General features: G+C 38.8%; 2 protein-coding genes across 5 annotated transcripts in view; one reads left to right on the plus strand and one right to left on the minus strand.

The window, feature by feature from the left end:
* The window catches only part of ATAD1 (ATPase family AAA domain containing 1), a 448,477-nt gene that overhangs the window by 58,911 nt on the left and 364,383 nt on the right, over positions 1-25,183 (minus strand). The window lies entirely within an intron of this gene.
* Positions 1-25,183, plus strand: part of PTEN (phosphatase and tensin homolog) — a 93,752-nt gene that overhangs the window by 3,263 nt on the left and 65,306 nt on the right. For 2 of the 3 annotated variants that reach the window (XM_073353741.2, XM_073353742.2), the window contains exon 3: positions 23,633-23,717. In XM_073353741.2, coding sequence (XP_073209842.1) covers positions 23,633-23,717 — 85 coding nt within the window. Of the gene's footprint in view, positions 1-23,632; positions 23,718-25,183 lie in introns of those variants that run through there. The other variant, XM_073353743.2, reaches the window with a different exon arrangement.

Below are 25,183 nucleotides of genomic sequence, written 5' to 3' on the forward strand. Positions count from 1 at the left end.
AATATTTCACGGAGGAGTTACTATCAAAATAATATGAAATGCTATTTTTAATAAGATTCTGTGTTCACTGTAGAAGATTCTGAACAGATAATGAAGAAGGCTCCATGTACTGAATGACAAAATATAATTGGATGTATTAGAATGCTAAACCTGATAAAGGTGAGCCTTTAATTTTTTTATCACTTTTGTGAAGGCTTCACAAGGAAGCCCTTTGACAAAGTTGTTAATGGGGTAGCTAGTCCTATCCAGTACCTCAAAAGTTATACTAAGTTGTTCTCTCTATAACTTAATCATTCTTTATTCATGTAATCTGCAAATTAATCTTTTTTTGTGTCTTTTGTGGGTAGAGTTTGCTCATAACTTTGAGAAGGAAAGACTAGATTTTAAATGTAGCACAGAAGGAGGTGTACGATCATATGATCTAAGCTGGAGCAGGCAAACTTTTTGGCCCGAGGGCTACATCAGGGTTGCGAAACGGTATGGAGGGCTGGGTAGGGAAGGCTGTGCCTCCCCAAACAGCCTGGCCCCCTCCCACTTCGCGCCCCTGACTGCTCCCCTCAGAGCTTCCAAACCCCCATTTTCCTTGTCCCCTGACTGCCCCCTCCCAGGACACTGCCCCGCCTCCTATCCACACTCCCTGCCCCCTGACAGGCCCCCCCTGGACTCCCAAGCCCTATCCAATCCCCTCCCCCCCCCGACCACCCTCCTCCCGAATCTCCACCCTATCCAACTGCTCCCTGCACCTTATTCAACCCCTTGGCTCCCCGCCCCCTTACCATGCTGCTCAAAGCGGCAGGACTGGCTTATTAGAAAGCCTGGGAGGTGGGCGGGGAGGTGCAAGTCGTGCTGCCCGGCAGGAACGGAAGGCCAGAGTGCTCTCTGCGGGGGAGGGGCCAAGGGCTAGCCTCCCCGGCTGGGAGCTCAGGGGCCAGGCAGGATGGTCCCACCTGCTGGATATGGCCCATGGGCCATAGTTTGCCCACCTCTGATCTAAAGACTGTCAGCTTTTTGGATTTTGATTTTTCTTGTGTTTTTAATGTCAGAAGTCAGGATGTGTCTTTTTCTTTAAAAACGAACATAGATTTACATAGGTTACACATTCCTAAACTCATTTTACAGGCCGTAAAAAGTCCCTTTTAACTACAAAATGTTCTTTTGGGGCTGGGTTGAAATTGTGTATGGTAGTGGTATTAATCCTGGGATGTGACCAGAGATGTTTTTATATGTAGATCTTGCATTATATGATCAAAAGTTCATAAACTAATCAGTTAACAAGTGCCATACTATAAAATCAGTTTAAATTATTCATGCAGAAAGAAGATTTTAACTTGATTACACTGATTTGTACACATTACACAGGCTGAACTGCTAAACAAATTTCTTGTATGTCACATTTCAACATGTACCATTTGTGAAAGTTTTTATACATCCTGGGAATAGCGGTAGAAAGGGATGTCTTAAACATTATATCCATTCATTTTTAAATAAGTAATATATCATATTTTCACCTGCCTCTGATTCAGTCTACCATATTTATCTCTCCTTCAGCTTGAACAGTGTTAAGTATGCTTTGTGAAATAGGTGGGGGGCAAGGGGTAAATGTAACTTTTTTTATATTCCTGGTTTCCCTTTAACATACAGTGACACCTTAACTTTTTACAATGCTTAATAATTTTACTAAGCTTGAATACCTGCTACTTCTGACACTATGTACTTTCATCAACCACACAAATAATAAAAAAAAATTTAAGTGGTAACAATTGGATAGAACGGTCTCATGTAACTTTGAATGCATGTGTTTTAGATGTCGTCTGTAGAAAGTTACTTTTGTGGAGTTTTTAGTCAGTTAAGAAGTCTAAAAAATAACAACATAGTTGGTTGGTACCTATATTACATACCAGTTCACAACTTTAGGCAGGCAAATTATGATTACTGCATTTTAAAGTGTTCATTTCACACCAAAGTTCCATCCTGCATTGAGATCAGCTGGCAAGGACACCTGTATTGATCCTGAAGCCGGACTAGGGTCCCAGTTGTGTGGATAGTGACTTTTATCCATATTAACAGGTTTCAGAGTAACAGCCGTTTTAGTCTGTATTCGCAAAAAGAAAAGGAGTACAGTTAGTCTCTAAGGTGCCACAAGTACTCTTTTCTTTTTATCCATATTAGTATCAATGAACTCCTATAAAAGTTCTTACTATTATTACATTTAAAAATAATTGTGCATATATTAGTTATTTAAATCAAAATTCTGAACAGAAGTTTCACAATGTAATTAACTAATTTTTTCCTGTTAGTACTGTCAGAGCAGTGTGCGTTTTTGAATGAAATCTTAAAATGATCATATAACTTCACCATAAACTGTTGCGTCTTGGTTTTAGGAAAATCTGAAGTAATGGTGTGATGTCTTTATCGAATATTTAAAAATCTAATATTCCATTAAAAAAGAACAACTATTTGTTCAGTCTTTATAACTGAGGCACAATATATGAAATATTGTTGTTAAATATTTTTTGTAATAGAAGGTTTTAATTTATATGAAAGTACTCAAATCCCCTATATTATTCAGGACTCTGTGTACTCGTAAATCATTGCGTTTACTTAATTTACTGGTGAAAAAATATATTCCTGTGTTTAGGTATGTATTATGTTGCTTAGCAATATTAAAAGCTTGACCTGTTGGAATTGCTCTCGGAGAGTTATCTAGGAAGTTGCATTTTGATCATGAAATACTAATTTCGATATCACTGTGAATTACTCATATATCCTCTTGTAGTATTGTACCTAATGGCTTTTATTTTTAAATGTGCACCAGAAGAGTGCCAGGTCACTAGCCTGGGGCACGGGAAACCCATCTTCAGTTTCCTGGTCCACCGCGGACTTCTTGTGTGAACTTTGAGCGAATCACTGCCTCCTTTTCCCCGTCTGTAAAATGTGTTAATAGTACTTCCCTACTTCACAGTAGTGTGTGTTGAGGATAAAAAGATTTTGACATGTCCAGGTACTATGGTAATTAGAGGCCATATAAGTACCTAAGATAGAAAACAAAGTGCTGTTGGATGTAGAATTTTTAAAAAAAAAAACAAAAAACACTGATTAGGTGAGCCCTTACTTTTTGTGAGGAAGATTTAACTTTGCCGCTTTTGTATTATGTATTTGTGGATAGCACTGTTTTGGTAACTAAAACCCATACAAAATATGTACTTCAGTAATTGCTTTTGAAAATGCACTTTTGAGCTCAGCATTTTTGTGCTGTATTAAAGGGGAGACTTAGTATATTTTCATTCAAATTATAGCTTGGCTCGTAGTATTTTCCTGTTCTATAAATGGTATGATAGTGCCAACTTCATGAGGAAATGCTTGATTTCTGCATTATCTCACCGTTTTAGTCAGTGTGCAGCTTTTCTGAAGACTGTTTGCACAAACTAAACATAAAGTTAAAAAATTAACCAATTACCTGTGTACATTTTTAAATGGACAGAAGCTGCCAACTCTTCCATGTGTTCACTTGTAGCTACTAGTCAAGTGATGGCTACATGTTCTATTTGAATTCTTCTGCTTAAGTAGGAGAGAGACATGAATACTGAAAAAGAGTGAATAACTTGTAAATGTCTCTCAAAATGAATAATGATTTTTTTAAAAAAAAAATAAAACTGTCTAGTGAAATTGTATGCTCTGAAATAGTTAAAACAATCTTAGTTTAACAAGTAGTTCTGGAATATGTAATGGATTTGTCTAATGTATTAAAATGGGTACTGTTCTGTAATGTGTAAAATATTGCAGGATTTAGTAGAGCAAATGTATATTAAAATTGAAATTTGGTTTAAACAGACTAAGGAAATTTAAGCTCAAGGCTGCAACTGTTAACCAAACATTAACTGTATATTCTAGTGCTCTGTACAAAATTATGAACTCCTTGGAGATAGTTGCAATACCATTTGAGCTGTACAACTAGCTGTCTTAATTCTGACTCTACTTGCTTTTGAACGGTTATTAAAATCATATTACTTTATAGTAGAATTTTTAGAAGTGCTGACTATTGGTGTTTGATCATTTACTTCAGTGGGAGTACAGTCGGGCCAGTGCTGAACACTTCTGAAAATCCTACCCTTTAAACCTTTGTTTTAAGGTAAAATGTCAGTGGGTGGGTTAAACATCAGTCTTGAGAGTGTTGTCATCTTGATGGATGTGTACCCTATCTAGCTATTTGTGGCCATCACACTAATGTCCGAACATTAAGGCCTTAGTTCTGTCCTCAGATAGTCACATGTAACTACTCTTGTTGACCTCAAAGAGAGTATATTACCCATGTGTCTTGGGGAAGAATATAGCCCTGTATATGGAGCTTGTGAAACATTTGAGCCGGTTAGTATTGCTGCAGCATGGCATATATAGAAATACGAGCGAGGTCTCTTCATATCTGTTGATTGTTGACTAATAGCTTTCTTAGTAAAGTTTTTTGTCATTGCACAGTTGGTTATTCTCAATACACTTAATGATTATATAGTAACTCTGTTGAAAATTTCCAAAGTGTAATGTTTGCTGTGTGGGTAGTAGTTATTTTATTTAGAAAAACTTGGTAGTTCTTATTGTGTGTGAAATAATTTTCAGAAGCATCTAAGTACCTTTGATTTATACTGGAGGAAGGCACAATTATATATGTGTTTCTGTATTATCTTGATCTGTGGCAATTTGGGTACAGAAATTCCTCTTGTCTCGATGGGAATATACTAATTTATGGAAGTGGCCTATGTGAATTAATGTATTTCAGGAAGCAAAAAATATTTGAAAAAGGAAAACTTTCAGCATATGAGCTAAAACCATATAGAATATATTGCCCTTCAAAACATGATAAATTAATATTATTCTTAGGCAGAACTTTTGTATATGAAGTTTCTGCCTAGAATGTAGTTTTGGTTTGGTACATACTGCTGAACTTAGTCTTTAAAATGAAATGACAGAATTTGCCTGAATCAGTGTTACCAGACACCACGTTAATGCAGCACAAAAAAAAGTGAAATTAAACCACCTGCCGATAAATCTAAAGTTAGTATTTGTAGTCCCTTTGCACTATGTGTAAAGTTACCACATAAGAAATTTTAACAGTAATAGATTGTATCCCTGACCAGTGCAAGGGAATAACAGGTAAGTGGTGGGGTTTTTTTTAAACACCTTATGAACACTCCTGAGGTCCGTTTCATAACCCACCCCTTCGTTCTCAGTGTAGTGTGTTGGTTGCTCAGAATTCTAACCTGGTTTATTGGTTTTATATATATAATACATATATATAAAATCTGCCTTTGTATACTGTTGGTGTTTCTTAATTACATTGAGTGAAGTTCTGTACTTGTTTTTATCAGTGAGTGTAAATGATTCAATAACTAATTGCAAATAGTGGCTGCAAGATGTTTTTCTGTAATGTTTAGGAAGTTATGTAGAGGTGGTCCATTAACTCTGATTTGGTATTGTCATAAATATAAAGGGAAACCTTTCTGTATACAGTGCTATAAAATGCCTCCTGGCCAGAGGCAACAGCCTGTTATCTGTAAAGGGTTAGAAGCTCGGCTAACCTGGCTGGCACCTGACCCAAAGGACCAATAAGGGGACAAGATACTTTCAAATCTTGTGGGGGGGGGTTAAGGCTTTTGTTTGTGCTCTTTGTTTATGTGGTCGTTCTCTCTTGGGACTGAGAGGCCAGACAGAAATCCATCTTCTCCAACCCATCCTAATCCAAGTCTCCAGTACTGCAACCAGTAGAGGTAAGCCAGGCAAGGTGGATTAGTTTCTTTTGTTTTATGTGAATTTTCCCTGTGTTAAGAGGGAGGTTTATTCCTGTTTTCTGTAACTTTAAGGTTTTGCCTAGAGCGGTATCCTCTGTTTTGAATCTGAATACCCTGTAAAGTATTTTCCATTCTGATTTTAGAGGTGATTTTTACTTTTTTTTTAAATTTTAATTTTTTTTAAGTAGAATCCTTGTTTTAAGAACCTGACTTATTTTTCCATTGTTCCAAGATCCAGGGGTTTGGGTCTTTGATTTTGTAACCAATTGGTTAGGATACTATTCTCAAGCCTCCCCAGGAAAGGGGGTGTGTAGGGATTGGGAGGGATATTTTGGGGGAAGACCTCTCCAAGTGGTCTCTTTTCCTGTTCTTTGTTTAAAACGCTTGGTGGTGGCAGCATACTGTTCAAAGACAAGGCAGAGTTTGTACCTTGGGGAAGTTTTTAACCTAAGCTGGTAAGAATAAGCTTAGGAGGTCTTCCATGTGGGTCCCCACATCTGTACTCTAGAGTTCAGAGTGGGGAAGGAACCTTGACAGGTATTTATACATAGAAATTGCAGAATTGAAACCTGTGCGTGTATGCAAATAGAATGAAGGTTGTACATTAGTGTTTGAGTATAGAGATATGTAGACTATGCAAGAGTGATAGTTGAGATCAAGAAGAGGAACTAGTTAATAGAGTGTAGCTGGGATGTTGAATGACTTAATTATTTCCTTGTTTTTCATGGTACGTGTTGGTGGGGTACGCACCTTAGATTATTTTTTTTTCCTGTGTGGGGAATTTTCCATAGTTTTTAATCTCTGTATATCAGTATGGATATTTATGTAGTTGGGTATTAACATTAATATGTATTGTATTAAACATAAATGCCAGCATTAGGTTTGCTTTTTCCTGTGCAATCTTAATTCAGTACCTTTTGTGTGTATGCATTATCCTAGTCCTGCCTAACATCACATATGAAGTCCTGAGGTAGAGCCCCAGCAATAGAACCCATTTCTCCTGCGTTTTAGAGCTTGTCTGTGGCCTGGTCTACACTAGGACATTAAGTCATTATAACTACATCATTCAGGGGTGTGAAAAATCTACAACCCTGAGCAACTCAGATGAAACAGGCCCCCCCCCCCATTCACCTGTGTAAACAGCACTAGGCTGATGGGAGAATTCTCCCTTTGACCTAGCTGCCACCTCTTGGGGAGGTGGAGTATCTATACCAACAGGCCGCCTCTCATTGACATAGGCCGCCTCTCATTGACATAGGCCGCCTCTCATTGACATAGGCCGCCTCTTCAGTGAAGTGCTACAGTAGTGTTGCTGCAGTGTTGTAAGTGTAGATAAACCCTACAAATGAAGTTTTTCCAGAATAGCTATTGTTCAGTAACTGCATATGTAGGCACGTTTTTATTTGGCAATAAGAGTGCCTTGTTCTGGTTTCGGTTAATCTGCTTTGGTAGTGGATTCAGGAATAGTTTCTGTGCTTTAAATTCACACCATACCTTAATCTGTATTAACTTCCAAGACCTTCCTTAGTCGATTGTAACATAAGTTAACACTGTTTCTGTTCTTACAATAGTCTGCTTCCTTCACTGCCTATCCTATGAAGTCAGTGGATGAGGTTCAGTAGGAAAAAAGGACATGATCATGCAATTAAACATTAGCAGAATGCATATATGCAGGCGATTTGAATAAAGGTCACACGGACAGTTTTTACTGTAGGGTAGCCCTGCGACTCAAGTGGTACAAATCTGTGCTGCGACGTGAAAGTGCAATTTTCAGACCCTACTAATGTGTGATGGGGAGGAGGGTGTAATTTTTTCATCTTTCCTTTAAAAAACGCATGTGAAAGGAAAACTTGTTAAAAGAATGTTGTTTAGGTTTCAAGGTAAAGTGCAGAAAAGTTAAATACCAGAGTTATGGCTGTCCATGCATTCTTAATTCTGCTCTCTTGAACATACGTAGTACAATACAGTTTTTAATTACAGGTTCGCATTTTTTTTCTTGCAAGATCCCTATATCATTGACTACACTAGATGGATGTATAAAGTTGCAGAGAATTGTAAATCCTGCATTTCCTAAATTGAGTGCTTGATTGAGCAGCTAAGATACGGTTTTTGATCTAGTATTACAAATATATCAAAAATAATAAGTCAGACTTCATTGGGAGAAAGCAAGTGTATTCTATCCCCAATCTGGTATTGAAGATTGTTTTGCATTCCTGCTTTTGTCTATGTATTGGTGATCTCCCGGAGGAAGTTACGGTTGCGGTTGTTAATAGTAGAAAATTCTTTTAAATCCCTACATTAGATTTCACAGAACTCTTTAGTACAAAATGTCTGTGTCCTCCAAGCTGATATGCTTTTGTATTTTTCCCTATTTGTGGAAGTTTGGGATGTCTTGGGACTTCGATAAAATGATCTGTTTTCTAGTCCTTGCTAAGAACAGTAATTCAAAGTGTGACTACATTAACTTGAAAGCAGCCATCAGAAAGATGCAACTCTCTAGCCTAGAAATCCTTTTTGGTTAAGAAGGAATAGAATTTAGATCACTCTTAGCTTTGCTGGTCTTGCAGGCTAAAATGAGTAAAGAGAAGTAGAACATATTGTTCTTGAATATGACCTGAAGAGATTCACATTCTTGACTGTACATATGCTCTTTTTGTCAGAAACATTTACACAGACTTTGTTGTTGGGACCACATGCATGTTTCCTTGTGGAACTGAACACTTAGATCTGAAGTTAGCTAGAAGGATATGTGCTTTTATGTTAGCTGGTTTTCCTTGTTGAACTATATTTTCCTATAGTTGCTTGGTTTGTTAGGCCCTTTTTATTTTAATTTCTTATTGCTTGTTCCTTTCGGTGAGAGAATCTCATTCACATTCTGTAACATCAGCAATTACTTTTTAGGGAATTTATCAGGCTTCCAGAGGAACGCGTGCCATCTTTTTTGTTACCCAAATTTGTGTCCATGAGTCTGCGAAGCATGTTGCAATTGAGAAATCCAGCACACCTTTTTCTTCCAAATCTTTCTCTAGCATCTCTTCTGGAGTAAATCTGACCCCATGCATGTAGTACTTAAAGTGAAGAAACTGTTGTTGAAATTATGGTTTCCTAATTACTATAAAATAGAACTTGCTTATAGCCTTTGTACTCCAATTAGACATTTTTATTGTTTGCATGAAGTTTTGTAAATAGAGGATTTTCTTCCATGCTCATAGTATAGATAAATGGAATTGCTCACTGTGCTTAAATTACATGCTACAAGTTTAAGTTTAAAATATAAAAAGAATTTGAACTGAAAACATCCGATATTAAAAGGTTAAAATGTTACTCCTAAATTGCAAAATTGTCCTATCAGTAAACCACATCTGAGACTCTTCTTGTTCTTTAAGTCACAGATGGTAGAGCTGGTAAAGTGCAGCTGGTTGGCTACAAGGAATCCTCCTTTACTATCTGAAGAACTTTCTTCCTGTTCATTTCCGTTCTACTTCCTGACCATCCAGAGTCACAGAAAAATAGCAAGCTGATTGTGTCCCAGACAAGCTAATGGGAATGCAGACTGTATTTAAATAGGGAGTTTGTGTACAGGATAGTACTGCCAACTGGCAAATGTCACGTGTGCCAACAGGCTTCTGTAGATGCATGCTCAGTGCATTTTTTTTATTAGGAACAGCCAAGAAAACTACACAAAAGTTAGTTGACTCTTGAGATACAGCCAAGCTTCTTTAAGTCTGCTTCAGAGAATGCTTGTAAATGACACTTTAGGGGTGAATCCTGTTCCACATCTGTCACTGCTCTTGAATCAGTAGGATTTAGTGGTGCAGAGGTTGAGATAAAATTTTGGTAGCTCATGTAAAGGATTTGCACACTTCATGTACCGTTGAGGTCCAGATATGCAACCCTGTGCACCTCAAACAGCTAGGATTTGGTGGTAGTCATGGAATCTAATGCCCATTTCCTTTACACAGTGGAGCAAAAGAGACATTGAGACTATTTCAGCAAATGAGGAATGGTGACTCTGCTGCTGCAGAGAGGTGGCATGGGGATTGACCCCAGCGCACACTTGATTTGCTTAGGATATGGACTCTGCCTAAGATTTGGGTCTTTGGCATATTATAGCTCTAGTTTCAGTCTGTCTGCAGACTCAGGAAGACAGCACAGCATTGATTACACCAGTTTCATGTTTGAAATCATGAAGGCTAAGAATGTAATTCTTTTTCTAAATAGAAGTTTAAGATCTGCAGGACTTAGTGAGAGATGGCTTTCACTTGTCAGAAAGTTGCCTACTCTCCATTGGTGATTTGCCAAGTGGATTTGTCAAGACCTGTATCTATCTTAGGATATTTCTGCACAGTAGCTGGGAGGTGTAATTCCCAGTATGGGTAAACATACCCATGTTAGCACTTCTCAAGCTAGTGCCTAAAAATAGCAGTGTGGCAGCAGCAGCACAGGTGGCAACTTGGGCGCCTCCCCTGTGTTACATGCTTGGGCAGTAAGCCAGAGGCTCTGGCTGTGCCAGTATCACCATGCCAGTATTTTTAGGTGCTAGCTTGAGCAGAACTAGCATGTGAGTGACTTTCCACACTGGGAATTATACTTCTCAGCTGCTGTGTAGACATACCTTTAGTTACTTCTAGAATGTGCTTCCTGTGTGTATATATAGAGACTGAACAAAACTTAGGAATCTAGAAAGAATGATGGATTTTCTTTGTTACCCCATATTCTAAGGAGCATGTGTTGTGTTGGAGGATTTTCTGTATATGGACATTTGTAAATTGACAATTTTTTAAAAAAAGTCTATTTAGAATCTCAGGGTTGGAAGGGACCTCAGGAGGTCATCTAGTCCAACCCCCTGCTCAAAGCAGGACCAATCCCCAATTTGCCCCAGGTCCTTAAATTGCCCCCTCAAGGACTGAACTCACAACCCTGGGTTTAGCAGGCAAATGCTCGAACTACTGAGCTATTTAGAAAGTAAACTTTCTATGGGCTCTCTCGTATGGTTTATAAATACCATGCAGAACTTGCCATTTGGTTGTCACTTGTGTCCATAGGTAATTGTTACCTGTGAAGGAAAATGTTTAATAGTGTATTTTGTATAAAAAAAAACATACACCATATTCTTTAGGTTACCTAGTGATTTAAAGCTCTAATTTTGTTGATTAAAAGAGAATGTTCTCTGTTTGACAAGTAAGGCTTTAGTTGTGTATGTTTACAACTCTCTTTTGGAGTGGATTTAAGAGCATCTTAATTGGAAAATATGTCAGGGTAACTTATTAGGCCTACTTCCATTATTTACTGTTCCATAACATAAGAATTCTATTTAGTAACTTCATCTGTGTGTTTTCTGATTAAGTTATAGTAAAACACCGACACACACTAAATAGAACTCCTTAAATATATTCAAATACTTGAAAGAAAAAAATAAATAAAATTATACTGTAAGCCCTTTAATTGTTGACTTGTACTCAAATGTAACTATAAAGAAAAACGACCACTTTTTGAATGAATTATAAATGCTCCTAATTGTTACATTATTTACCGTTTGTTCCTCTTGAAATAGCACAAATCTCAACTTTTTAAATATGAAGAATTTTCTTTCCATTTTGGGAATTATTTCAGGGTTATGGAATAAAGAAATCTACTGTCAAATTCAGAAATACAATTACAAAAGAGTACACTGTGAGATACAAATAACTCGTATGTTTTTTTTCTTCACACTTTATCTTCTCTTTGTCTTACTGTCAGGGAAGCATCACTTTTTCATTGTAATATTTTCTGTTATTGTCAGTATAATTCTATTGTACTGTCCGTTTTGATTTACATGTGTCAAATGCTCTCCTGTTCATTCAGGTGATAGTTTGATGTACATTTTGAACTTGCAGTATATATCAGTTTTTATACAAAGAAATATGTAAATACTAGGGCTGTCAAGTGCTTAAAAAATTCCAATTAATCAGTTTCAGTTGCATTGTTAATAATAGAATGCCATTCATTTAAATATTTTTGGAGGTTTTCTATATTTTCAAATAGGGGCTATGGCCCAGGTTCCAGCCTCCGTTGGAGTGCAGGGCTCCAATCCTCCTCCCTCCCCTGCAGTGAGCATAGCCTCTGTTGCCCGCAGAGCTCCTGAGCTGGGGCTGCTGCTGCCGCCTCCTTCCCCACCTGGAGGTATGCAGTTAATGTGTTTAAAAACAAAACAATGCATTAATTTTGTTTTCTGTTAATCACAGGCGTTAACTGTGATTAATTGACAGCCCTGGTAAATACAGTTGTCAAAGCTGAATTCATTGCTTTTGTAGGTTTGTCAGCGCTATCGTTAGAGAAATACTTTACTCTTCAAAGTCTTTATCAGGTAGCGGATTAGGAGAATCTTTTAGTTATGTAGAGAAGCTTTTATTGATGTGTTAGAAACTTAACTTGAGGCCTACACTACTAATTTTTTTCCAAGGTATCCTGATGTTAAGTAGCCGGTGTTGAACTGGAAATGAGAAGAGAAAGCTATGAAAATGTTAGTGTTTAATACGTCAATATTGATAGTTCTATTGCTTTTAAGTCCTGATTCTGCAAACAGTTGCACCAGAACGGATTTCTGTTCTCGTGCTGAGTCCCACTGAAACATGAAATAGTGCACTGGGGCCTTTGTTGGCACAAAAAATGAATGTTAAAACCAACATGAGCAAAACCATATGTGGTATACAGGGAAAAATTCCTTTAAAAAGGAATAGGGATTTCAGTTTTAATTTAAATGGGTTTGACTGTGATAATCTCTTCAGCTTTGTGTCTGATTTTAAATCCAGTGTAAGCTACCAATTCATTAATAATGTAAGTGAGTTGGACAGAATCTCCAGGTGTTGGAGAGGTAGCTCAAGATGAAAACAAGAAGATTCAAATATTGCTGTGGTAATTTTGGATTCTCTCATCACAGAGCCACACAAAGTGAGTCGTGTACATTTGTTGGAAAAGACTACAGCCGTTCGAAAATCAGTCCCGACACCAGGATTTTTAGCTCTGTGCATGACAACATATCTCTTCTCTCCCCCCCCCCCATTGTGTGTGTGTGTGTGTGTGTGTGTTTTCTTTGGGGTTTTTGTTTGGGGGTGGGGGGAGAAGGGGAGAGGAGTGGAAGCGGGCAAATGGGCCAAAACCAGAATTTCCGTAAAAGCTACCTTCAAAATAACTTCAGCTGTTGGTTTAAGGCATATTATTTGCCTTCACATTTGTAGCTAAACAAAGTTCCCGATGTTTCTTCTCTCCATGCCATCTGAAAAATACAATCTATCTAGCCCACAGTTAATCTTGAGGATCCAGTAATTTTGCTTTTCAAAGTGGTAACTTCTGTCTGTCTGTCTTTTTAATGCATTTAAACTCAGTTTAGGCCTGAAACTTAGAATCTCACTGCAGCCAACAATTTTAGAAAATCTTTTCTCTTTTTTTTTTTTTCTTGAGAGTAAGAGTAAGGAATGTATATGGTGGGTTCAGGAGAGATTTTAAAAGCTTTAAAACAAATTGGGTACTCTTTTATATTAATCAATGCATGCAATTTAACTGTTATGCCTTTGAAAAGGAGTCTCAGTAAGATGAAGTATATGAATTTTGGTCTCTGCACTATTGCCATATTATTTCAAAATAGTCTCTTGCAATATGAGGATGCATTTGTCCAAGGTTATTTGACTGTAACTTTGGCCAGGTTTATTTACTTGTATTTGTCATGTTAAAAAATAGTTGGGTTCTTTAGTATGATGATTTTTTCTTATGGAGGCATTTCCAGAAATAATAATAATCAGTATTTGAAATATGTGAAAGCTTAGTTTCTACATCTTTAGATTCATAGTTTCTCTTCTCAGTTTCTTAGCTTCAGAATTCAAATGGTACTTGGATTGCAATGAATTTCACTAATTTCAAGATTTTTTAGGTTTATCAAATCACTTTGGCATGGAATTCTGGCATGGTTTCCCTATGGTGCTGTGGTTGGAAAAGTGTCTAAGTTGTTCAGTATAACTGAAGTTTTAGTAAAATCGGTGATCAGTAATACTCTGCTCATTATGGGCCTGATTCAAATACTTACGTTACTCCACAAATAACCCACTTCGCTTCCATGGGGCTACTTGCACAGTGAAGTGTGTTCAACATGAGTAAAGATGGTGGCATTTAGCCTAGAAATGAAAAACTCTGATGTAACTTTTTAAACTTCAGCCATCTTTGCTGCTTAAAAATTGGTTTGTGGCACATACAGTCCATAGTCTTAAAATAAAGGAGTGTTAGATTTGACCATAGTTAATAATGTAAACATCTGTAACTATCTTGAATACTGAAGAAACTTGTACTGCTTGGAAACTGACTGACCTCACCGCATGGGAGGGTTTTTTAAGTAATGGTGTAGGACAGTAGGGGCAGAGTTTGTGTAAACTGGAAATCTGTAAATGAACTAGTTCAGTTTACAACTCTTTCCTGCCTGTACCTTTGTTTGACCATGTACTGTGTGAAACAATATATCCATTAGCTTGCACATTTTAAATATCATTGCTTGGATGCTCTGTTTGGATTGTTTGGTCTGTCCTCTTTATGGCCTATAATAAGGCTGGGAGTCTGTCACAGAAGTCACAGATTCCATGACTTTCTGTGACCTCCATGACTTCTGCAGCTGCTGGAGCTGGCTCAGGGCAGCAGCAGCAATTTGGGTGTGGGGGAGGGGGCTTGGGGCTCAGGGCTATGGGTGGGGGGGTGCTTACCTTGGGGTGGAGGACTCCTTGGCTCCAACTTGCATGGCCTCCCTGCAGCTCCTAGGCGGTGCAGGGTTGGGGGTCTCCGTGTTGCCTGCACTCCCAGGCCCCATCCCTGGAGCTCCCATTGGCTGCGGTTCCCGGCCAATGGGAGCTGCGGCAGCCGGCGCTTGTGGCAGGAGCAGTGGAGCCTTTGTCCTGGCCCCTGGGTCCACCACTTAGGAGATGCAGGGATGCAGAGCCAGATAGGAAGCCCCACCAACCTCCCAGCACCGGCAGGGGTCCCGGGCCACCTCCCCCATCACCCGCAGCACCCCTGAACCGACCCTCCCCACCCCAAGTTTTAGTCAGGGTGGGTATTTTTAGTTAGTCATGGACAGGTCACAGGCCCGTGAATTTTTGTTTGTGGCCCATGACCTGTCCGTGACTTTTACTAAACATACCCATAACTAAAACATAACCTTACCTGTAATCTGTTTCATCTGCAGATTACTCCATATAGAAATCCTGGAAAGTATTTGATTTGTTAATGTAGTTGCATAGACTGAGAGAAGGGTAGTTTTCATTGTTTGGGATATTTTTCCATCTTGAGAATTATGGCATCATGATTGTGTGGACGTATAGTCTCAAATGTGTTTTGGAGTAGCAAAAACTAGATTTAAAAGGGGGGAAAATGAATTATTTTGCAAACTATCTGGAAGGGAAATTACTGTTTATGTACAGTGTTTATTCCCAGTTGTAGATGCAGAGGAATTGCTGTATTGAAAGTTGTTTCATGCAATATATTGCAGCATTGGATTTACTGAATATTTTTATAATATTGTGAAATGCTTGTATATACTCGTGAGCTGCAGAAATAGTTCTTTAATTGAAAGCTTTGCTTTTAGTTATGATGTAGCAAAATGACACATACTAATTTGATTTTGCATGTGTTTCCAGTGCATATTGGGGTAGATTTGGTTTAAATCACTAATCAGGAAGACTCTATTTAATCATGGATTTCTACATAAAAGTGCATTTTTGTTGGTTATTATAACCTTAATACATATTCTTCACAACTCTGAGATAGATGAGACCCAAACTGGGTCACTTTTACGGCCTGCTGCCATTATTGGTTTTCCCTTCCAGTAGATCTCAAATCAGTGAAGGCTACATTCAGAAAGACCTCAAGACTTATGAAATATGCTGCTCAGTTTCATTTTTGTTTCTACTGCCTGTTCCTCCCTTCTCCCATTTATCAACAGACTTCTCCTTGTCCAGAGATATTCTGCCCCCAACAATCTTCTATTCATTGAACTTTTTGAAACTTTGCACTTCTAGTGAGAGGCAAGGGATTGACTGTGTACACAAATTTAGAGGGACAATAGGGTTGAGGTCTGTTATTTCTCACCTCTGTATATTTTACTTAAACATTTTTGCTGTTAACCATGTACTCTCTGGAGACACAAATCCACAGTTTGAGAATTGCAAAACTAAGCATCTCTGATGGTATCTTCTAGACTAAGCACTGAGTCCCATTGGGTAGATAGAAAGATTAACCTAAATAATCTATACAGAAGGTCCTGGAACCCCATAAGATTGGGTCCCTAATCCATAAATTACTGGAACTCATTTACAAAACTTTTCTTAAACATTACATGAATATATTTTCTCATACTATAGAATTAGAATTTATAATCTCTATTCCATGATGAGATATCTTTGAGCTATAATGTATCTTTATCTTTAGATAGGTTTTTCCTCAAAGCATTTTATCAAAAAAATTCAATTTAAATGAAAAAATCCATTTGTTTTGCAGGGGGAGGGGGCGGTTAAATCATTGATTTTTATCCACTCTGGTGCATATGCTTAGTCTTTTTATAAAGGCAGGTGTGTTATACGTTTACATATTGGCTGGTTTTGGAACAGTGGTTTGTTATAGGTGAACTTTTTAGTGCAGGATGCAGGCTATAAGCATTTTTGTGAACAAAACGTAGTTCTCTGACAGGAATCTGGTTTTTATCAGATGCTTCTGAAACCTAGGAAGGAAGGTAATTGATACTAATTACTATACTAATTTAAAAGATAGGTAGTTGAGTAACTTACTGTTAACTGCTCAAACTATGTCCCTAAACCACTTATCTTATTACATAATTATTAGCCTCTAATTGCTGTAGAGTAAAAATTTAGTAATTACTAACATAGGAGTAAATACAAAGCAGTAGCTAGTTTTTTTGTGACTATACTAATTGAACACAGCTTATTACTACTTTTAATAGAAAGCTGTAGACTGCATGCATTTTAATGCTCAAGACAGCATGTATTTTGGAGTTTCACATGGTATCCGACCATGTAAATCTGTCATTGTCTTGAAAGAAGAAGAGCTTACTGACTTAAATATTAAAATGATAAAATTTATTTTTTAACTTTGGCTAAAACTTGAGGTTTAATAAAAGAAAAATTTAACTAATACATTGCCTATTATACAAGATGGTTAAATTCCAGAATAAATTAGAAAGCATTTTAAAAATTATTGGGCATATATTTAACAGTAGATGTTTTGACTACAGTATATTTTTATTAGTACCTGGGAATAAAATTGTTTAATTAAAATAGATACTGTTCTGTAATATTAGGAAAAAAGAAAAGGAGTACTTGTGGCACCTTAGAGACTAACCAATTTATTTGAGCATGAGCTTTCGTGAGCTACAGCTCACGAAAGCTCATGCTCAAATAAATTGGTTAGTCTCTAAGGTGCCACAAGTACTCCTTTTCTTTTTGCGAATACAGACTAACACGGCTGTTCCTCTGAAACCTGTAATATTAGGATTACTATGTATTAAATGTTTGTGGTTTTTGTTGAAAGTTTAACACATTAAATTCTTGTCAGCTGTTTTAAGACTTTAGTGTACTTTCCACAACTTGTTCAGTATTTTGGTTAACACAGTTTGTAAATACAGAGATCTCAAATGTATTACTTCAGTACAAGGCACATAGACTGCAAACAGATTTGTGGGGAGTTTGGAATGGTTAACTAAAACTACTTAACTGTTATCTTGTAGCTCATGACAGTCTAATCTTTGAGAAATACTGGATAATTTGTGTAAACATATTCATATCTTCAGAAGATGTGGCAAATTGCCATCTCAGTGGTTTCTTCAGCTTTTTTCATTTTTGTATGAGGTTAGTGCTTAGTTGTTTTAAAAAAATCATTTATTGTATTTATAGTTAGCTTGATTGTCTACTCTCATATCTTTCTATATTTAGCCTAATAACTGAAGGACTACAGGAATATTCAGAAATTAAGAAAATGTGAAGACACATCTGTGAAATTCGTGGTTTAAATTACAGTTCAGTAATGTCTCACTTAACATTGTCCTGGTTAATGTTTTCTTACGTCGCTGATCGATTAGAGAACATGCTTGTTTAAAGTTGCGTGATGCTTCCTTATAATGTTTAGCAGCCACCTGCTTTGTCCACTGCTGGCAGAAAGAGCAACCTTTTGGGACCTAAGTGGTGGGGGCTTGGAACCAGGGCAGACTGGCAGCCCCCCATCAGCTCCCCTAAGTTCCCAGTGCTGCAGCTGCCCAGCAGGCTGTCAGTTGCTGGCAGTTCAGCTGTCCCTCCCTGCACTGCCGTGTGTTGCTCCTGCCCTCTGCCTTGGAGCTGCTCCCGGGAGCCTCCTGCTTTCTGTACAGAGGGCGGGGGAAGAGGGGTGCTAATGTCGGGGTGTCCCTGTACCTCATCTCTACAGGGAGGGCAGGGGATGGGACAGAACAGTGCTTAGAACGGAGGGAGCTTGCTGGCAGCAGCTGTTGCCTCACCTTGCTGATCTACTTAAAAAGGCAGTGTACTTAAAGGGGCAATGCGCCTACATCTCTCTCTCACACGTCTCTCTCTCGCTCTCTCACACATGCTGTCGTGCTCTCAGACACAGTGTGTCTGTCTCACTCCGCCATGCTGTCTCCTCCCTCCATTCGTGCTGCTTTGTAGAGTGTGAGGCTACATTAACAGTGTGTTAACCCTTGAGGGCTCAGCTTAGTGCTAATTCATCTTTTGGCAGTAAGGCATTTCCTGGGAAATATCCCACCCTCTTTCACCCTCTGACTTCACCACCTCAACTAAGCTTCACAATCATCATTGCTGTGTATAGTACTACATTATTTGTTTAAAACTGTGTGTGTATTAGTCAGTCAGTCTTTGGTGAAGAAAATTTCCCTGTAACCTCTTTCCCACTCCCCCCCCTTACATTAATTCTTAGGGGAAATTGGATTGCTTAACATCATTTTGCTTAAAGTTGCATTTTTTTTAGGAACATAACTACAATGTTAAGTAAGGAGTTACTGTAATTTAAAGTTTAATTAGTGGATTACTGTTTAACCCTACATTCATCTAATCAACATCCAGTGAGGGTTCATCTTTAAATAGCGCATCTTAAATTTTGTTCAGCCAGGCTTTCTGTACTCAAATTCACTGTTCCTTTTCTAAGCTCTTTTGGTTTCATGTATGCATATTATCTCTATCTTTATTGTAGAACTTATTTTTTCCCTCAGACTAAGATACTGATTAGAAATAGGTAAGTGAGCTGTAGCTCACGAAAGCTTATGCTCAAATAAATTTGTTAGTCTCTAAGGTGCCACAAGTACTCTGATTAGAAATATTAATCAATATCTGGAACTTCAGTGCAGATGTTGAGCACTGTTATGGTATGTAGCTGCTCATGCTTAAACATTTAATTTTTCTTACAAACATTTTATTTACACATAAGAACGGACATACTGGGTCATACCATGGTCCATTTAACCCAATGTTCTGTCTTCTGACCGTGGCCAATGCCAGGTGTTTCAGAGGGAATGAACAGAACAGATAATAGTGATCCATCCCCTGTCATCTACTCCCAGCTTCTAGCATCAGAAGCTGGGGGCACCCAGAGCATGGGGTTGCATCCCTGACCATTTTGGCTAATAATCATTGATGTACCTATTTTCCATGAACTTCTCTAATTCTTTTTTGAACCCCATTATAATTTTGGCCTTCAACAGCCCCTGGCAACGAGTTCCACAAGTTCACTGTGCATTGTGTAAAGAAGTCCTTATGTATGTTTTTAAACCGGCTGCCTATTAACTTCATTGGGTTGACCCATGTTCCTTGTGTTATCTGAAGGAGTAAATGACTTGTACTTTTTCGCTTTCTCCACACCATTCTTGATATTACAGACCTCTCATATCCCCTCCCCCCTTAGCCCTCTCTTTTCTGGCTGAACAGTCCCAGCCTTTTTAATCTCTCCTATATGAAAGCTGTTGCATATCTCTAATGGTTTTTGTTTTCTTCTCTGCACCTTTTTCAATTCTAATCTTTTTTGAGATGGTCTGACCAGACCTGATCACAATATTCAAGGTGTGGGTGTAACCATGGATTTATATAGTGGCATATGATCTTTTTTGTCGTCTTACTTATTCCTAATGGTTCCTAACACTTCTAGCTTTTTTGACTGGCACTGCACATTGAGCAGATGTTTTCAGAGAACTATCTATGATGACTCCAAGATCTCTTGCTTGAATGGCAACGGCCAATTTAGTTCCCATCATTCTGTATGTATAGTTCAAATTGTTTTCCAATATGCATTACTTTGCATTTATCAACACTGAATTTCATCTGCCATTTTGTTACTTAGCCAGTTTTTTGTAAGATCCCTTGGTAACTCTTTGCAGTCAGTTTTGGACTGAACTAATGAGTAATTTTGTATCCTCTCCAAATTTTGCCATTCCACTGATAAGCCTTTTTTCCTGATCATTTATGAATCACACTGGTCCCGGTACAGATCCCTGTGAGAGACACCACTGTTTACTTATTTCCCTTCTGAAAACTGATAATTTATTCCTATCCTTTTGTTGCCTGTCTTTTAACCAGTTCCTGATCCATGAGAGGACCTTCCCTTTTATCCCATGATAAGCTTACTTTGCTTAAGAGCTTTTGTTGTGGGACTTTGTCAAAGGCTTTCTGAAAATCTAAGTACACTGGATCCCTCTTGTCCGCATGTTTGTTTGCCTCCCCTCAAAGAATTCTAATTGGTGAGGCATGATTTCCCATTACAAAAACCATGTTCTCTTCCCGCCCCCCCCCCCAACAAATCGTGTTCATCTGTGTCTAATAATTCTGATTTTTATGATTGCTTCAACCAGTTTGCCTATTACTGAAGTTAGGTTTACTTGCGTATAATTCTCAATCGCCTCTGGAGACTTTATTTGAAAACTGGTATCAAGTTAGCTACTTTCCAGTCACCTAGTACAGAAGCTGAGTTAAATGATAGGTTACATAGCACAGTTAATAGTTCTGCAATTTCATATTTGAGTTCCATTAGACCCCTTGGGTGAATATCATCTGGTCCTAGTAACTTATTACTGTTTAGTTCCAAAACCACCTCTGACACCTCAAGCTGGGACAGTTCCTCAGATTTTTCACCTCGAAAGAATGGCTCAGGTGTGGGAATCTCCCTCACATCCTCTGCAGTGAAGATGGCTGGAGAAAATTGATTTAATTTTTCTACAATAGCCTTATCTTCCTTGAGTGTCCCTTTAGCACCTCAGTCATCCAGTGGTGACTCCACAATGTTTGGCAGGCTTCCTCCTTTTGATGTATGTAAAAAATGGTTTGCTGTTAGCTTTTGAGTTTCTTGGCTAGTTCCTCTTCAGTCTTTTTTGTCCTGCGTTGTTGTTCTTCTACATTTGACTTGCCAACATTTATGCTCCTTTCTATTTTCCTCAGTAGGATTTAACTTTGAATCTTAAAGGATGCCTTTTACCTCTAAACACTTTTCACTTTGTTTATCTATGGTTGCACTTCTTTGGTCCTCTTACCATGTTTTTTAATTTGTGGTATACAGTTAATTTGAACCTCTATTATGGTGTTTTTAGTAAGTTTCCATGCAGTTTTCAGGTATTTTACTTTTGTGACTGTACCTTTTAATTTCCGTTTAACTAGCTTCCTCATTTTTGTATAGTCTCCTTTTTTAAATTGAAAGCTACTGTGATGGGCTTCTTTCATGTCTTCTCCCCCTCGCCCCACATTAGAATGTTAAATTTAAATTATAGTCGTTATTATCAAGTGGTTCAGCTATATTCACCTCTTGGACCAGATCCCTGTGCTCCATTTAGGAATATATCAAGAATTGCCTCTCCTCTTGTGGGTTCCAGCAGTAGCTGCTCCAAGAAGCAGTCAACTTTTTTGAAAGAGGATGCTTATGTTCTTTCCTCCGATTATATGTGTGACTCAGGAGCAGTTCAGACAGAATAGTTTAATGCTGGGGCCAAAAATGGGGAAATTGGGCTTTCCCCATCTATACCAAAAAGAAATAACTTCATAATCCTTCCGAGATGCTGTAAATGCACATCTGCTGAATGTTGCGTATTTAGGACTTCAGACGTACTGCGGATAGAATACCACCTCAACCATTAGCTCTGAGTGATAGGTTGCATTATTTGTGCAGGGTTGCCAGTTCCTCCTTACCTGAGACATGTATTTCAGTATCTTAAAGTGCAATGTTGCTGTCTAATACTCAGCTGCCTACTTTAGGATCTTGCTAATGGCTTAAGGTAGCTTTTAGTTTGGAATGTTTTTGTAATTTGAAACTGTGTAACACTTTTATTTTTAAAATAGACTTTTATAGGTGTGGATACTATAAGCGTGAAGAAGTAGAGCACTTTTTCCTCAACGTTTTTGTTGTTTTGGTTCTGACAACAAAATGGTTTGTTTTTTCTAGTGTTGTCCAACTGTAAATGTTTCTGATAGACAAAATTAATCCGGGTTTGCAACACTTTGTGGTAGACTTTCAGTTCGCTCTGGGATTATACTCCTGGGGGAATTCTGTGCCACTGTGCATGTGCAGAATTTGTCCCCCATGTATTTCTTTGCTTCCCCACAGAAAAATGACTTTCTGACTGGGAAGCTAAGAAAGCCACAAGAGCGGTCATGCAACTCTCCCCATTAATGTATTTCGGGTGCCTAGGGCAGCCGGCAGAGAGGAAAATCACTGTGGGGCAGGAGGCAGGACTGGGGAAGATCTGGCTGGTGGCTCCTACCCTGTGTCAGGCTCAGCTGCTAGTCCCAACTGGGCTGGGGAGGATGGGACTTCCTCTTCCCTTGAAAGAGATCTGGTGCCGGGTCAGACCAACCCCAGATTTCTCCCCCAGCTGAAGGAAGCTCTGCAAGCTCCCCCTCCCGCTTACTGCACCCATTGCTCCTCAGCTGCAAGAGGGAGGGATCCCTGTACAGGGTGCTGCTCCCCCATCCACCCAACCCATGTGCATACAGAACCCCTCATATTCAGACCCTCCCTCCAAGCCTCATCCCCCTGCACTCAGTACCCCACCCACCCAATGAGCCCTATTCCCCCTGCACCTGGATCACCCCGACGAGCCACCCGGATCCCAACCCCGATGAGCCTCAGTCAGCTGCATCTGGACCAACTGTGCCCCCGACACCCAGACCCCCCCACCTCTGAGCTCTGTTCCCTCCACACCCAACCCCCCCCCCCGCTGAGCCCCAACCACCTTCACCTAGACCCCCCTATAGAATTCCATTACCTTTACACTCAGAGCCCCTTGCTGAGCCTGCCTGTCCACTCCTAGTGCACCTGGCACAGAGGGGCCTGGTCCTTGCGCTGTATCAGGGTTGGGTGCTGCCTTACCACTGAGCCCATGTCCCGGGGGGAGCTGCACAGTGATCTCCCACTCTGCAGCCAGTGGCCTGTGCTCCCCATTGCCATGTTAGAGCCTCCACATTTATTTGACAAATAAAATTTGCAGAATTTTAAAATTTTGGGACAGAATTTTTAATGTTTTGGTGCAGAATGCCCTCAGGAGTAGGGATTAGTCTGTTATGCAATACCTCTCAACCCAACCCCCCCCCCGGACACACACATTCTGGAAAGAATCATCGCTTTCATGCATTTATTGCTTAATTTATTTTTGTTCCTTAATAATTAACAACCATGTTTCCTTATTAAAGTAATTTTGAACTGTTGAACTTAATTCTCTTTGGTAATGAAGTGGTTTGGTCATTACTCTTTACCTTTCATTAGAACCTATTTAATACTAGTATTGCAATTTTGTGTACTTTACCAATTTATTTTCCAAATATTTCCTTAACTTGGATATTCAGATATTTATCCAAACATAATTGCTATGGGTTTTCCTGCAGACAGACTTGAAGGAGTATACCGAAACAACATTGATGATGTAGTAAGGTAAGATTTATATTTTTGCTGACACACTGAATTATTTGCTTATCTATTTTTTTTGCAATACTCCTAATTCATGCTGTAGTTTTAACCTTTAATGCCTATAATAAGTAGGTTGGGTAGAGTACACATGATCTTCTGCTTAGAGGTACTTAGGGGAGGGGAAATTTGGTGTAAAAGTGGTCCTTGGTTCTATTTCTGTAAAATTAAGTGTATTTCTAGGGATTGTATTCAAGGTCATTGATCTATGTACAGATCAAATTCATACAGTTAGCTTTACAGGTGCAACACTGAGCTGGTCTAATTGTGTTGGAAAAGTGCTTAAATGACTTAAGAGCATGACCCCTAACTCATATAGATATTTTGAAAATCTCACTGAGTTTTCCAGAGCAGCTAACCTTAAATTTTTAATGTAAAATACCAAGCAGAAAAACTTGCCGGAAATATAAGTGAGTTAAGAGCACAAATCCCATTTAAAAGTTGATGGAACTCATGTTTATAAGTCACTTCAGGTGCTTTTGAAAATTCTACCCTCTGTGGCAACTGGAGAATAAATGAAATTATGATCTCACAAGGGTTAAAGCTAAGAAATTGAGAGCGAAGCACAATTACTTAAAGTAATTTTTTGTTTGTCTAACTCCAGTGTCTAAAAAACACTTTGTTGAAAAATGTTCATTAAAGTTCCAGCATCGTTCCCTCTTTGTCTGAGGGGGGAATACTTAAGCAAAACCATGGAAGACCTGTTTCAGAGTAACAGCCGTGTTAGTCTGTATTCGCAAAAAGAAAAGGAGTACTTGTGGCACCTTAGACTAACCAATTTATTTGAGCATAAGCTTTCATGAGCTACAGCTCACTTCATCGGATGCATACTGTGGAAACTGCAGAAGACATTATATACACAGAGACCATGAAACAATACCTCCTCCCACCCCACTCTCCTGCTGGTAATAGCTTATCTAAAGTGATCACTCTCCTTACAATGTGTATGATAATCAAGTTGGGCCATTTCCAGCACAAATCCAGGTTTTCTCACCCTCCGCCCCCTCACACACAAACTCACTCTCCTGCTGGTAATAGCCCATCCAAAGTGACCACTCTCTTTAAAATGTGTATGATAATCAAGGTGGGCCATTTCCAGCACAAATACAGGTTTTCTCACCCCCCCCACCCCGCCCTTTTTTTTTTTTCTTCAAAAAAACACACACAAAAACTCACTCTCCTGCTGGTAATAGCTTATCCAAAGCGACCACTCTCCCTACAATGTGCATGATAATCAAGGTGGGCCATTTCCAGCACAAATTCAGTTTTCTTACCCCCCCCCCCCACACAAACTCTGATATTCCTGGTATTTCCAAGGTGTAAATGGCATTAAAGAAAACAACCTAAAACCCCAGTGCCAGGTCACCTGCAGTAAACAAAAATTCATAGCCCATGACCTGTCCATGACTTATACTATATACTCCTGACTAAAT

This window comes from Lepidochelys kempii, chromosome 7, assembly GCF_965140285.1.
Source record: "Lepidochelys kempii isolate rLepKem1 chromosome 7, rLepKem1.hap1, whole genome shotgun sequence".
NCBI classification, from domain to species: Eukaryota; Metazoa; Chordata; order Testudines; family Cheloniidae; genus Lepidochelys; species Lepidochelys kempii.